The following is a 13,938-nucleotide window of genomic DNA, read 5'->3' as shown; positions in this document are numbered from 1 at the left end:
GGTGGGGGGTGGGGTCAGAGTTTTATCTGGCTGCGACCCCCCAAACAGGAAGCATTCACCACAGGTGTGTTGGATAGGAGATACCACTTTATCAGACTGGGGGGGGGGGCAGGTGTGATATGCAAATGAAGTGTCGCTTCTCATCTTCACATTAAAAGTTTTATTCTTCATGAACCTCGAGTGACGACAGGATCCAGGCTTTTATTTTGAAAGGTCGCCTCATTAATAGTCATGAGGCTCCTGCTGCATCAGCTAATGCAGGGGGGCGGGGCCTTCTCTAGCACAGCTCATTGGCTGATGGAGGAGGCGGGGAACAGGGGGGGGGGATGTGAAGCATCAAACCTGCTGAGTCACTTTACCGCATTGGAGCAGCGACAGCAGCCAATCAGCATCAAGCCCTGATCAATGACCTGATTGATCCGATCAGGTTCAAGACATTTTTATTATTTTTTTATCATAACGAAAGAGGAAATGTTTAATGAGTCTGAATGTATAAAAATAAAAAAAAATTAAAGTATTTTGTATCAAAATATAAAGAATATAAGAATAAAAACATTTAAAGTGTTTTAAAGTCGTTTTTATTCACAGCTGGGTTTTTGTTTCCAGTAACACGAGACAAAACGTTCCACATGATTTTTATGTGTTGTTGTTTTTTTTAAAGGAGGCTTAATCTGAACATCAGGGTCATTTCAAGTCGGAATTTAAGATCACATGATCACTTTAACTTAACCTTGAAGACGTCAAATCTGGTTTAAATAATCTGCATCCTGTCGCCTCCATCAGAGCGACCTCACACAGAAACCCAAACAGACGGTAACCGTGGCGATTGAAATATTGACACGTGAGAAAAGCGCTGCGACTCTCGTGGCGTCACGGTAACAAGTCGGGGGTGGGATGGGGGCGTGGCTCTGAGGAAACCGCCCATCAAGAAATATGAGGACCTTCATTTACAGCATCTTTGTGTTCCATCGCCGCGGACGACGGCGACCAGAAATGACATCAGTAGCATGAGCGAGTAACAGAAGAGGCATGGACCGACACTGGGGTTAGGGGCGGAGCCAGTGGCGGCTCCATAAAGTGCAGGGAGGAGCAGGAGGCGGAGCCTAGATCCAATTTATCCACCTAAAACCAGCTGCCAAGAACAAAACCAGACCAGACTGGTGAAGCTAATAAATTTAAACGCTAAACGCACCAGTTGCCATGGCGACGGAGTTTTTAGGACTGGGATGAACTGGATTGTGGGTCGTCGTCCCCCCCCGACTGTAATCATTCAAGCGTCTCTAGAATTGCTTCATTTCCCAAACGTAGATGCTTTCGTTGAGCCAACCAGAGGCCAGGATACGTGGATGGGTGAGGTTGAGATGGGGGGGGAGGGGGCAGGACCGCAGCGCCCCCCCCTACTGGACCTTGGTGACGGCCTCGTGGATGGACTGGGCCACGTAGTCGATGTTCTTGCTGGTCAGGCCGCACATGTTGATGCGTCCGCTCGCCATCAGGTACACGTGCTTCTCCCGGATCATGAAGGCCACCTGATTGGCTGCAGGACGGATGACATGGAGGCGGGGGGGGTTAGCGACACACGTGTACACACACACACGTACACACACACACACACAGGATGCATGCTAAAGGCTACATTGATGTAGCCATCAAGAAACGCTCATTTAATCCATTCGGATGCTCGCCGTAGCTCCGCCCCCACACGTCACATGACTGGTTCGTCCACTCACGGTTCAGGCCGGTGAAGCTGAACATGCCGATCTGCTGGGTGATGTGGTCCCAGGTCCCCGGGGTCCCCAGCGCCTGCAGCTTGGCCTTCAGCTGGTCCCTCATCAGCAGGACGCGGTCGGCCATCGTCTTCACGTTCCCCTTCCTGTTGGGGGGGGTTAAAAGGGGGGGTCAGGTGATTGTCTCTGGTCGCCTCGGCGACTTGGCGTGTGGGACGTACCATTCTGCGAACAGCTCGGGGGTGTTGAGGGTCCTGCTGACGATGCGCGCCCCCTGCGACGGCGGGTTGGACCACATCGTCCGGACGATCTTCTCCATCTGAGACTGGATGCGGGACAAGTTGTCGTTGTCGCGGGCAACAATGGTCAGGTTACCCACCCTCTCATCTGGTGACAGAGGAGGGGGGGGGGCTTGAATTAAACTGAGATTTGTGTTACCATGGTAACAGCTACACTCCCCAAAGAGGCTGAATTCCACTTTTTGACGCACATCTAGAGAACGTTCTGATCCTGATCTGATCTCTGGTTCCTAAACATGTTTTATTCGGACCCCCCCCCCCTTCTAAATCAGGACTCACTGTAGAGGCCAAAGTTCTTGGAGAAGCTCTGCGCCACGAACAGCTCGAACCCCTGCGAGACGAAGAAGCGGATGGCCCAGGCGTCCTTCTCCAGGCTGCCGGAGGCGAAGCCCTGGTAGGCGGAGTCGAAGAAGACGAACAGATTCCTCCTCTGGGGGAGGGACGAGAGCAGACGACGATGAAGAGGAGGAAGAACAAACCTAGAAAGAGCTTAGAAAGCATGATGTCGTCGTCATCGTCGCTCACCTTCATCACCTCGGCGACCTGCGTCCACTCCTCGGGCGTGGGGTCGGTGCCGGTGGGGTTGTGGGCGCAGGCGTGGAGCACGAAGACGGAACGCTCCGGAGCTTTCTGGAACCACAGGAAGAGTCTGATCATCTGGTTTCTACCCGACAACCTTTTTTTTTTTAGCTTTTTTTTTTGCTGAGTCAACAAATGAAAACGCCGAGTCGTACTTCCAGGTCATCCAGCAGCCCGGTGAGGTCCAGCCCCCGTTTGGCGGCGTCCCAGTAGTGGTACGGACGGATGTCTTTGAAGCCGGCGTCGGCGAAGACGCCGTTGTGGTTCTCTAGGAGGAAGAGGAGGAGGAAGAGGAGGAGGAAGAGGAGGATTTCAGGACCTCAGAACCGGGTTGGAACGCCCCGATGGAGGCTCAGGGTCCACTCACCCCATGTGGGCGCCGACACGTAGATGGGCGTGGCCGTGTTGTTGACGCCGTTGTACCAACGCCGCAGGAACTCCGCCCCCAACTTCAAAGCCCCCGTCCCACCCAGAGCCTGGACCCCGCCCACTCTGTTCTCCCTGATGGCGGCGCTGTCGTCTCCCAGGGCGACCTTGGCGGCGGCGGAGCGGAACTCGGGCAGACCCAGGATGGGCAGGTACTCGTGGTTCAGGGACGCGTCCTCCACGATCAGCTGCTCCACCTTCTTCACCACCGGCAGCACCCACGGCTGGCAGTCGTCGGTACGGTAAGCTGGGGGGGGGGCACAACAGATGGAAAAGGAGGTCAGACTGAAGTCATAGCAAATATCTGGAAGGTCGGATCAACAAGGACGCGATTGTTTGATGACGAGGATGAAGGAGCGTCTCACGTGCCTCACGTGCAGAAGAACCTGCCGGCGACTGCTTGTGGAGCGGCGCATGAAACGCAAATGGTTTGCAGTGCAATTTGGTCATTAATTTCAGTCTCTGTGACGACCGGAGGCTCAACATTCCATCTGTAGTTAAACTGGTTTGTAATTAAACTTAAACTCGAGCTGCAGAAAACAATGAGAGAAAGAAGGTTTGGTTCCACTCCAAACAGTCAATCAATCAGGAATATTAAGATTTGGCTGACTAGACTAATAAACTATCCTAATTTTATTTTTATTTATTTAAAATTTAAAAAAATTAAATACCAATCTTAATTCTCCTTCCGTGTAATTCCAAAGAGGAAGAATACTGATGGTTGTGAATGAATAAATAAAATCAATGTATGAATAAATAAAAAACAAAAATGAATGAATAAATAAATAAAATGAATGAATATGTATAAAAAATAAACATGATCGAATGGATTAAATAAAATGAATGGATGGATGACATTTAGATTTCCCACTTTATAAACGGATCTAGAATACATCATGTGATGCGTTCACTGACCGTGGGAACTAACAGAGCGTTCAGTTGTCACGACTAACGGTTCCTCTTTTTGGTGGTTTTGCTGACGGGACGAATGGAACCCACTCGTGACGGGACGAGAGTCCTCCAAGTGTCCACCGACGAGCACCGTCCGCCGGGTTTCCAACATGGACGGCCGCGCTAGGTCATGCGAGACGCTCTAGCTTCGCTGCTAGCTTGTCCCAAAGGTCAATCCAAGGAGCCTCTGATGCTAATTAGCGCACCGAGCTAAAACCGTGTTTAAAGCTAGTTGTCCGGCGGTGTTAGCAGGAGGCCGGAAGCAGCCCCGGTCACCGGCTGACCCCCTCCCGGCCTAGTGGACACCGAGCCCCGCGTTAGCATTAGCCGCGAAAGGGCATCTCTCTTACCTCCGACTCCCAGGTTCACCTTCTGCGGGTGGCCGTCCTCCCTGAAGTCCGCGGTCAGCTTGAAGACCGGCACCGGGGGGGCCTGCGGGACGTCGCTGAAGACGGACATGGTTCGCGAGATGGATCCGGTGCTGCGGGGGAAAGATGTGGAGATACGGTGCTTCACGGACCGGCTGACAGAAGTGGGATCACCTTCACTCCGCCGTCTATACGAGTCCGCCAGCCAGCCAATAGGAGGGCGCGCAGCCTGCAAAGCTCCCGGAAACAGCCAATCAGAGCACAGGAACTCCAAACTTCCTGATTGATGTAGTTTTTATCAGTGAGATTTTAATATTTAATATTTAATATTTAATATTTAATATTTAATATTTAATATTTAATATTTAATATTTAATATTTAATATTTAATATTTAATATTTAATATTTAATATTTAATATTTAATATTTAATATTTAATATTTAATATTTAAGCGGAATAATTTAGAGTCATGTGCAAAGTTTTGGTGATGATAGGGTTTTCGGATTGTAAGATATGACACAAAATGAAACTAGTGCACATTTTTAAGATTAAAAAAAAGATATCGATCTCCACGTCACGTATGATGATTATCTCTCCAGGCCGGTGTTGACACGTCGTGAGGAAGTCACAGTAACCCGAAATGTCCCCCTGTGTAAACATGGCTGATAAGGCAAGGCTGCATCAGATAAACGGAGTGGCCTCCAGCCCACGGAGCCTCCTGTTATCTGATGCCCCAGGATGCGCAGCAGAACCGGGATTTCACCACCAGGTGTCACTGTGACCCAACAAAACCTGCAGGGAGGAAGCCCTGGAACCAATAACCAGCTCCAAGAAGAACTAGAACTGTTCTACCGGGTTGAATCCAGACTGTTTTTTGTAGGATTTTCTTTTTTTGACCTTTAATTTGCTCGAAATGTTGAAACATGTTGTTTGAATGATAAATTTATAGAGCAACGAACATCATGGAAAAATATAACGCAACAAATATTCATTATAATAAATTAAAGTATGAAGATAAACGTTGATTTGTTGGTTAATCAATCAGCTGTTTGCAGAAACACATCATGAAAACAGCTTGAAAAGGTTTTTACTGCCGTCTTCTAGAGACCCTTTAACCTGATCCAGATTCTGGTTCCTGAGGAATCTGATCCAGTTCTGGATTATTCTTGCTTTTCATGCTTCAGATCCGCCACAGGTTTCCTCTGGGTTCCAGAGGTGACGCCTCTAGAATGATCCAGAACTTCTTCTGGAACCGGGTCTTGGTGGATTCTGAGGTCTGCTGGGGATCTTCATCGTCATCTTCCTCACAGCTGGAGGCATGTTCTTCTAGGATTTCCTGATCCTCGACGGATCCATCTGACCCGTTAGAGACTGCAGGTTTCAGAGCACCCCCCCCAATGTTTCATATAGGGAGGGGTCCTTCATCTTCATCCTTCATACTGCTGATCCAGGGGCCCCAGAAGGTCCAGCTTGGACGGCTAAAGTCACTGCCAAGTCACAGACACACACACACACACACACACACACACACACACACACACACACACACACACACTGAAGTGTGAAGTGTTTGATGAATGACTTCGGCTTCACCTCCTCTTCCAGCTAAAGTAGTGTGTTTTTGTGTCGGTGGAGTGTGACCGTCTCTCACTCAGACGTGTGTGTGTGTGTGTGTGTGTGTGTGTGTGTGTGTGTGTGTGTGTGTGTGTGTCAATGAAATGCAGGACTTTAACAAGGACAGCGACACACACACACACACACACCATCAGGATGGAGGCCTCCTCCTGTCCTCCATCGTCCCCCCCACCCTGAAACAATCCGCTGGAGCATCAACAGTGTTGGATTTCAAAGGGAGGGGGTGCGGGGAGGGGTAATGCTTCTGGACGCTGCTGATTGACTCAATTTGTCGACATGATGGACGTGTGCCCCCCCCCCCCACGCTGACCGGAGGCAACAGGAGGGACCAGCCTTCATCTGAGGAGCAGAAGCTGAACACAAAACATTAAAAAACATCAAAACACGTCTGGAATCGAGAGAAGAAAGGGTTTAAAATCAGTTTTTAGGTGTTTTTTTAGACAATATCTGAAATTATTTCCTGATTTTTCAGGTTTTAAAGATTTATTTTGAATAAAAACCAGGTTGGGATAAGAGGCTGAGTGATAAAATATGATCAAATATATTCAAAATTAAGCCCAGTGTCTTGAAGGTCATCATGATCATATTTAAATTAAACATTTTGTTTTACTGGAATATATGAAAATTGATATAATCAAGTATGAAATGTTGTCTTAAAACTTCTAAATATGACGTTAACTGGAATCCACAATTTCAAGTAGTGATTAAAATGAGAAAACAAACCAGAAATTAGTAAAAAAAAAAAAAAAAAAAACGAAATTTGTTCATTAAAAAACTGTTATTTACAAGATAAATAAGGAAATTAGTGAAAAGTGACTAAGGAGAAATAAAGTAAAGCTAATAAAGTGTTGGATCGTTCACACAGCAGCTGGACAACTGGAAATTACAGTGATTTTCTTCTGTACTTGAATGCACCTGGATGGGGGTGTGGGGGGGTTGATGATGATGATGATAATTGGTGAAGAGTGATCATCACGCTTCCTCCAGCCGGAACAAGAAAAGATGTGGAGCTGCTTCCCTTCAGTCGTCACCCGGCATCAAGGCCAGTGTGTGTGTGTGTGTGTGTGTGTGTGTGTGTGTGTGTGTGTGTGTGTGTGTGTGTGTGTGTGTGTGTGTGTAGCATCTGTGTTACAGGAGGGATCCGGTGTGTGTGTGTGTCTCACCCCGCACATCTGCGTGAACTGTAAGAGAGGTTCAGGGTCTATTGTCAGCTCACACACACACACACACACACACACACGAACACACACACACACACACACACACACACACACACACACACACACACACACACACACACACCTGCTCTGACGGCATCATTCATAAAAAACTTACAATTACAGGATGAAGACTTTTTTAATTATGTTTAGGGATTTTTAAAATGCATTTCTAATCAAAACAACATCTGAAATTAAATAAGTTAAATAAACTTTATGGATAAAGAGAATTAATACATTAACACAACAGGAAAAAACTATAATAATTTAGTAGAACTAAAGAGAAAACTAAAGGTTTAAGGATTAAACCTGAATAATTATTTTTGAAATTTAAATATTTATTTATCTCAATAAAACTATAATTCATCATCTTTAAAATTATGTCAATATTTCATGTTGTGTATTTCCCCCTCCTCCAGTGGGCCTCCTCCTCCAGTGGGCCTCCTCCAGTGGGCCTCCTCCTCCAGAGGGCCTCCTCCAGTGGGCCTCCTCCTCCAGAGGGCCTCCTCCTCCAGTGGGCCTCCTCCAGTGAGCCTCCTCCTCCAGTGGGCCTCCTCCTCCAGTGAGCCTCCTCCTCCAGTGGGCCTCCTCCTCCAGTGGGGCCTCCTCCTCCAGTGGGCCTCCTCCTCCAGCGAGCCTCCTCCTCCAGTGGGCCTCCTCCTCCAGTGGCCCCCCTCCAGTGGCCCCCCCTCCAGCCATGTTCTGCATTGACCCTTGAAGGGGCGTGGCCTGTCAGGGCCTCACTTCCTGCTCCTGAACACACCGCCTGTCAACGCGTCGTTTAAACATGGGGGGCCGGCGGCGGTGCTGCACGTCTGCGTGGAGGTGATCCGTGTCGCTGCACACGTCAACAAACAGCACCTCGTCTGGACTGGTGGGGGTCAGAGGTCACAGTGGGCGGGGCCTGTTAGCGGCGGCGTGTCTGCTGATTGTTTGACCGGAGGCCGGCGCTGTCACTGGAGAGGAGCTTGAAGGTAACAGGGGAGGGGCTGGGGGGGCGGGGCCTACAGGTAAAAGAAGTGGGACGTCCTGCCTGACAATGTGGGGGGGTGGGATCAGTCCCGGTCCTAGAGGGGGGGGCGACGGCGTCCTGCTGGTGTCAGAGGTGAGTGTTGTGTTTCTGCTCACAGGCCTTGGATCCAGCTGTGTGTGTGTGTGTGTGTGTGTGTGTGTGTGTGTGTGTGTGTGTGTGTGTGTGTGTGTGTGTGTGTGTGTGTGTGTGTGTGTGTTATATGAGGCATTAGCCCCCCACCCCTAGCCGTGTGTTTTACTGTCCGTGGGCGTGTGATGGAGGAGCCGCCGCCGCCGCCAATAGCAGGTCGTCATGGTGACGCCACCGCCACGGGTGCAGAGCAACAGCCCGAGTCCGTCCAACGGAACGCTGTTTACTCCCCGGAAGGTCAGGGGGCCCCGCCCCACCGCGTCAAAGCGCCTCCTATTGGCTGAGTCATGGCCGCGTTTGCGTCGGACGGCGGGGCGTCGGACGCCGGCGTGGAACAGGACGCCCCGGCAATCCATCACCATCCGCCTCATTACGAGAGGAAACGGGGGGAGGGGCGTTGGAGTGCGGCTGCGGCGCCATCTATCACCTGGAGGACCCGTCTATAGATAGATTTGTGTAAACCAGCGGTCGTTACGACGCGCAGATTCTCACATATACACAACAAGAACACTTCCTCCCCCATGACTGATGGCCCCTCCACAATAGCTGCTGCTGGAGGTTCCCATGTGGACGCCAGCGACAGCGGCGACCCCGCCCTGACCTTTCAGTTCTTGAGGAGGAGGGGGGTGGTGAGAGAGGGGGGGGGGGCTCGACTTCTGGATTTGTTCACGACAACGAGGCGGGAAACAGGCGGGGCGACGCGATGATGATGATGATGATGATGATGATGATGATGATGAAGATGATGATGATGATGGTGATGATGATGATGATGATGATGGTGATGATGATGATGATGATGAAGATAATGATGATGGTGATGGTGATGGTGATGATGATGATGATGATGATGGTGATGATGGTGATGATGATGATGGTGATGATGGTGATGAAAGCGTAAGGGAGAATAGTTTACCTATTTGTAACATCAGCAGGAGCTACGTCGCTAACAGGTAGCTGCTAATCCGGAATCTGTTCATTCCCGTGTTTTTTGCTCCGCCCCCCTGGTGGAAACCCTTAAATAACAGTAAATCTTAAATCTTAAATCCAATTTTTAATCGCCTGAGATTAGATCCCACTCCGAACAAGTCGGGTTCATCCCAAAGCTTTGGAAATTCCCACGGCACTTGAAGGCAGCGTTTACCAAAGCGACCCCCTGCTGCCCTCCTCCCCCCTCAAAACAGCAGCTCAGGTTCCTGTTGATGCTCCTCCAGACGGGTTTAGATTAAATCCCGGCTGAAGGAGACAAACATGAGGGATTAAATCTCTGATGAATCAGAGGCGGGGGGGAAACAAACTCATCCTCTTTAAACAGCAGCACGAACACACGAGATGTTAACCTGCAGAGGAAGACGCTCCTCCTCCTCCTCCTCCTCCTCCCCTCGCTTCAGCACCTCGTTGGCATGGAAACACCTGTGGAGTTATCCATCAACGAGGTGGAGCAAAAACACACACTCATGATTTAAATTTGATTTAACAGCTGGGAAACAATGGAATGCAAAAACTGTGTGTGTGTGTGTGTGTGTGTGTGTGTGTGTGTGTGTGTGTGTGTGTGTGTGTGTGTGTGTGTGTGTGTGTGTGTGTGTGTGTGTGTGTGTGTACATCCTGAATTCCCATACCGCACAGCAGCTGAGCACAGTATGGGAATTGAGGGACTGGGGTGGGGCAAGACGGTGTGGGAGGAGCCAACAGGCAGATGGGAGGAGCCTGACTGTGTGATATTTAACTTTACCCAAATTCATCACTTCATGAGGTTTTATTAATTCTACTTGAGAGGTCAGAGGTCAGGAGTGACAAACCTAAGAAGGTGGAAGTGGTTGACCTCGGGGCCACCTCAGGGGGGCGGGGCTCCTGTTGGCTCAGGCGTCCTCCCAGCTCACAGGAGACGTCAACGGTTTGCAGCCAAGCAAAGAAAAACACTTTTAAACCGGAACGCCAGAGCTTTCTCCTGACTGGTCGTCCCCGGCAACGCCTCCCAAACAATCCCGGGCGATCCCGAGGCGTTCCCAGATTCATGCAGGCACGTCTGGGTCTCCTACCAGCAGAACCACAGGACCTCCTAGCTCAGCGCTAACGGCGACGACAAACCAAACAAAACAACATCCTCCAGCTGAAACATCTCAGGAGGAACCGGTTCCCTCCCGTTAGAACCATCTAGTAACCGGTTCCCTCGCGTTAGAACCATCTAGTAACCGGTTCCCTCCCGTTAGAACCATCTAGTAACCGGTTCCCTCCCGTTAGAACCATCTAGTAACCGGTTCCCTCGCGTTAGAACCATCTAGTATCCGGTTCCCTCCCGTTAGAACCATCTAGTATCCGGTTCCCTCCCGTTAGAACCATCTAGTATCTGGTTCCCTTGGTGGGCGTGGCTTAGAATCCATCATCCAATCAGAAGCTGAACACATGTAGTTTCTGAGTGCTATGTTCGTCACAAGGGGACTTCCTGACGCCGACGCCGGCGGCCCCCCGGTGCAGAACCGTAACGTGACTCCGGGTTCTACATTCCGCCAACATGGCCGCCGCTTCCTGACATTCCTGCCGCCGCTCAGCTGCATCCAGAGGGAACGGCGGCGTGATCCCAGCGCGGGACAGGCCCCGACACGACGGCATTACTGAGGTGTGTGTGTGTGTGTGTGTGTGTGTGTGTGTGTGTGTGTGTGTGTGTGTGTGTGTGTGTGTGTGTGTGTGTGTTTGGGCGAGGACTATTTCAGGGTGTGCACAAAGAGCTCAGAGTGGAGAATATGTGCATTAAGCCACGCCCACTGCACGCCAACAAACATGTCAATCAACCCTTCTGTGTGTGTGTGTGTGTGTGTGTGTGTGTGTGTGTGTGTGTGTGTGTGTGTGTGTGTGTGTGTGTGTGTGTGTGTGTGTGTGTGTGCTATGATTAGACCTACAGATAAATTAGCTGCTTAATCCAGCGCAGGTCAAAGAGGTCAAACACGACACAACGGTGCCATGTGTAAACACCCACACACACACACACACACACACACACACACACACACACACACACACACAAAGGAGGAGCTGACAGACACACACACACACACACACACTCCTTCCTGTGCAAGAGAGAACATGTAAGTCGATCGCTGATCGCGTGTTCAACACGACAATTAATGAACCACACACACGTGAACATGTGAGTCTGATCAGCCATGATTCAGCAGGTTACCATGGAAACGTAAGTAATAAACAATGGTAACCCATGGCAACAGGAACCAGTGGAGCTGATTGAAAGACATGAAACAGTTTCTGCTCCTCTGTTGACCCCAAAGTTTGTTTATAAGACAAATGAAGAGGAGGAGGAGGAGGAGGAGGAGGAGGAGGAGGAGGAGGAGGAGGAGGAGGAGGAGGAAGACGAGGAGGAGGAGGAGGAGGAGGAGGAGGAGGAGGAGGAGGAAGACGAGCTGATAATGATCGGCTCCTCTTCAGCCTAATTGCGTGTCCGACAGCATCATTAGTGGATTCTCTGATGGAGATAAAGGATCAGGTTCAGCTCAGAGGAAACTGGACCCACCACACGGATCACATGATCACATGATCACATGTCCACCGACACACACCGACACACACACACCGACACACACACACAGACACACACACACACACACACAGACACACACACACACACACACACACACACACACACACACACACACACACACTCCTGTCACACAGGATGTTCAGGTGGAGACAAACAAACACATCCTGTGGAGAACATTCCAGAACCAGAGGAATGGGATTCCTCTGGAACCAGAAGCTGGATCTAGATCTAGATCTGGATCTGGATCTGGATCTGGATCTGGATCTGGATCTGGATCTGGATCTGGATCTGGTTTAAGTGTCGATAGTTTTTGAGGAGAAACTAATCACTAAGAGTTGAACTGATATTAAAAAATTAAATTAAATCGAAATTATCAGCGGGTAGAATAATGAGTGGGCGGGGCTGCAGGGATGAATAAAGTGTAAAGCACATTCACACACCCCCGCATACATACATATACACACGCACACCTTTTTGCCCTGGGGGGGCCACTCCTGTTGGCGTTGGACAAAAACAACCACACTATCGTTCCATCAGATTTTCTCACAGTAAAGATTTTCTGATCCTCACAGTCGGAGGAAGAGGAGGAGGAAGAGGAGGAGGAAGAGGAGGAGCAGCAGGAGGAAGATGAGGAAGAGGAGGAGGAAGAGGAGGTGGAGGAGGAGGAAGAGGAGGACGAGGAGGAGGAGGAAGAGGAGGAAGAGGAGGAGGAAGAGGGAAACCGAGAGCGAAGATGCTGATTTTAATCGAGTTTTTTATTATTTTTTAACTAAATAAATCATCCAGACTAAATAGAATGTAATTATTTCTTGAAGGTATTTCGTGATGTTTAATCTTCTACACCCTCCTGACTTGATCCCTTCAGGTTTTTCCTCTTAACTTCTTCCCTCTGGAAGTGAAAGTGAAAGTTAGCGGCAGGAAGACGCAGCGTAAACATCCTCCGCCCTGCTGTCATCCCAACGGGCGTAAGGATGACAAACACCCCAGCAGCGGCGGTACAGGGGGCCCTTGACCCCCTTCTCTTCCGGAGCCTTCCTAGCTATAACCCTCTGGGATGGGAGGGTGGGAGGGTGGGGGTTGATCTATTGCCGGTGTCCGTCCGGCCAGAAGCGGGCCGGACCCGCCTGAGCGCGGCGCTCCGGAGGCCCGTGTTTAGGCTGATCCAGGAAACAGGCCCTTCCTCCGGCTAAACACCCGGAGCCACCCGGGGACCCACCGCGGGCTGCGCGGGTCTCCGTCCTCCGTTACAGGGGAGGCAACGGCGGCTTAACGCAAACGTGCGCGGTTTACGCGTAAAAGTGACTTGGCGCTTCGTGCGTAAACCTGTGCGTAAAAGCGAATAACGCAGACGAACCAAAGAAGAAATAATGCAACAAATCACATTTAAATTAGCATTTTAAAGGTTTTTTTTTTATTTTAAATAAGATTAAGTGACATAAATGAGGCTTTTCCGTTCACGTGACGCGCCTGAATCTTTCCGTCTTCATTGGGGGGTTCATCCATCAAGGCCTGACAGAGGTCGTGTGAGTGGGAACTTTCTCCGCGTTTTCTGAACAAGTGAGTTCCTGCAAGACATTCATTCAGGGAGGGGGCCGCGAAGGCCGGAGCAGATACTGTATATCCTTCACCATCGAGCCTCCCTGCGTGACGGACGATTACAAATAGTGAGAACATGTGGATGAAGGAGGCTGAAGGGAAAAAACGGTTTAAAGCATTAATTCTAACTGACGAAGCATCAAAGATAAAGAAAGAAAAATGTTTAGAGAAGCATTTCTTCCTTTTTTGGAGTTAAAAATATTTTTTTTTCTTTTGATTGAGCTCACATTTTATAATTTTTATACATTTATATTGATGGAAGTGTATCCCTTTACGCATCTGTGCCTCAAAATAACCGAAACTGTAAATTATGTGAAGAGTTTCGATGAAAATGAGTGAAATAAACACCGTTTGTGTTTTTTTTCTCGCTCTGATTATGTTCTAGAAATTAAATGAAAATCCTTTTTTTTTTCACTCCATTCTGCA

The 13,938-nt window shown here is 49.4% G+C and overlaps 1 protein-coding gene across 1 annotated transcript; it reads right to left on the bottom strand.

Moving 5' to 3' along the window:
• Nucleotides 1–562: 562 nt before the first annotated feature.
• LOC137600290 (aspartate aminotransferase, cytoplasmic-like) lies at nt 563–4,562 on the bottom strand. The gene is made up of 8 exons (XM_068321849.1): nt 4,333–4,562; nt 2,973–3,278; nt 2,761–2,873; nt 2,552–2,656; nt 2,306–2,456; nt 1,949–2,114; nt 1,731–1,873; nt 563–1,537 (listed from the first exon to the last, which is right to left on the bottom strand). The coding sequence occupies exons 1-8, from the start codon at nt 4,439–4,441 to the stop codon at nt 1,398–1,400; spliced, it is 1,233 nt and encodes a 410-aa protein (XP_068177950.1). The 5' UTR covers nt 4,442–4,562; the 3' UTR covers nt 563–1,397.
• Nucleotides 4,563–13,938: the final 9,376 nt, after the last annotated feature.

Source organism: Antennarius striatus, chromosome 8 (assembly GCF_040054535.1).
Source record: "Antennarius striatus isolate MH-2024 chromosome 8, ASM4005453v1, whole genome shotgun sequence".
Lineage (NCBI taxonomy): Eukaryota > Metazoa > Chordata > Actinopteri > Lophiiformes > Antennariidae > Antennarius > Antennarius striatus.
Note: the sequence above shows the minus strand (reverse complement) of the source record. Positions and strands in the feature narration are given on the sequence as shown.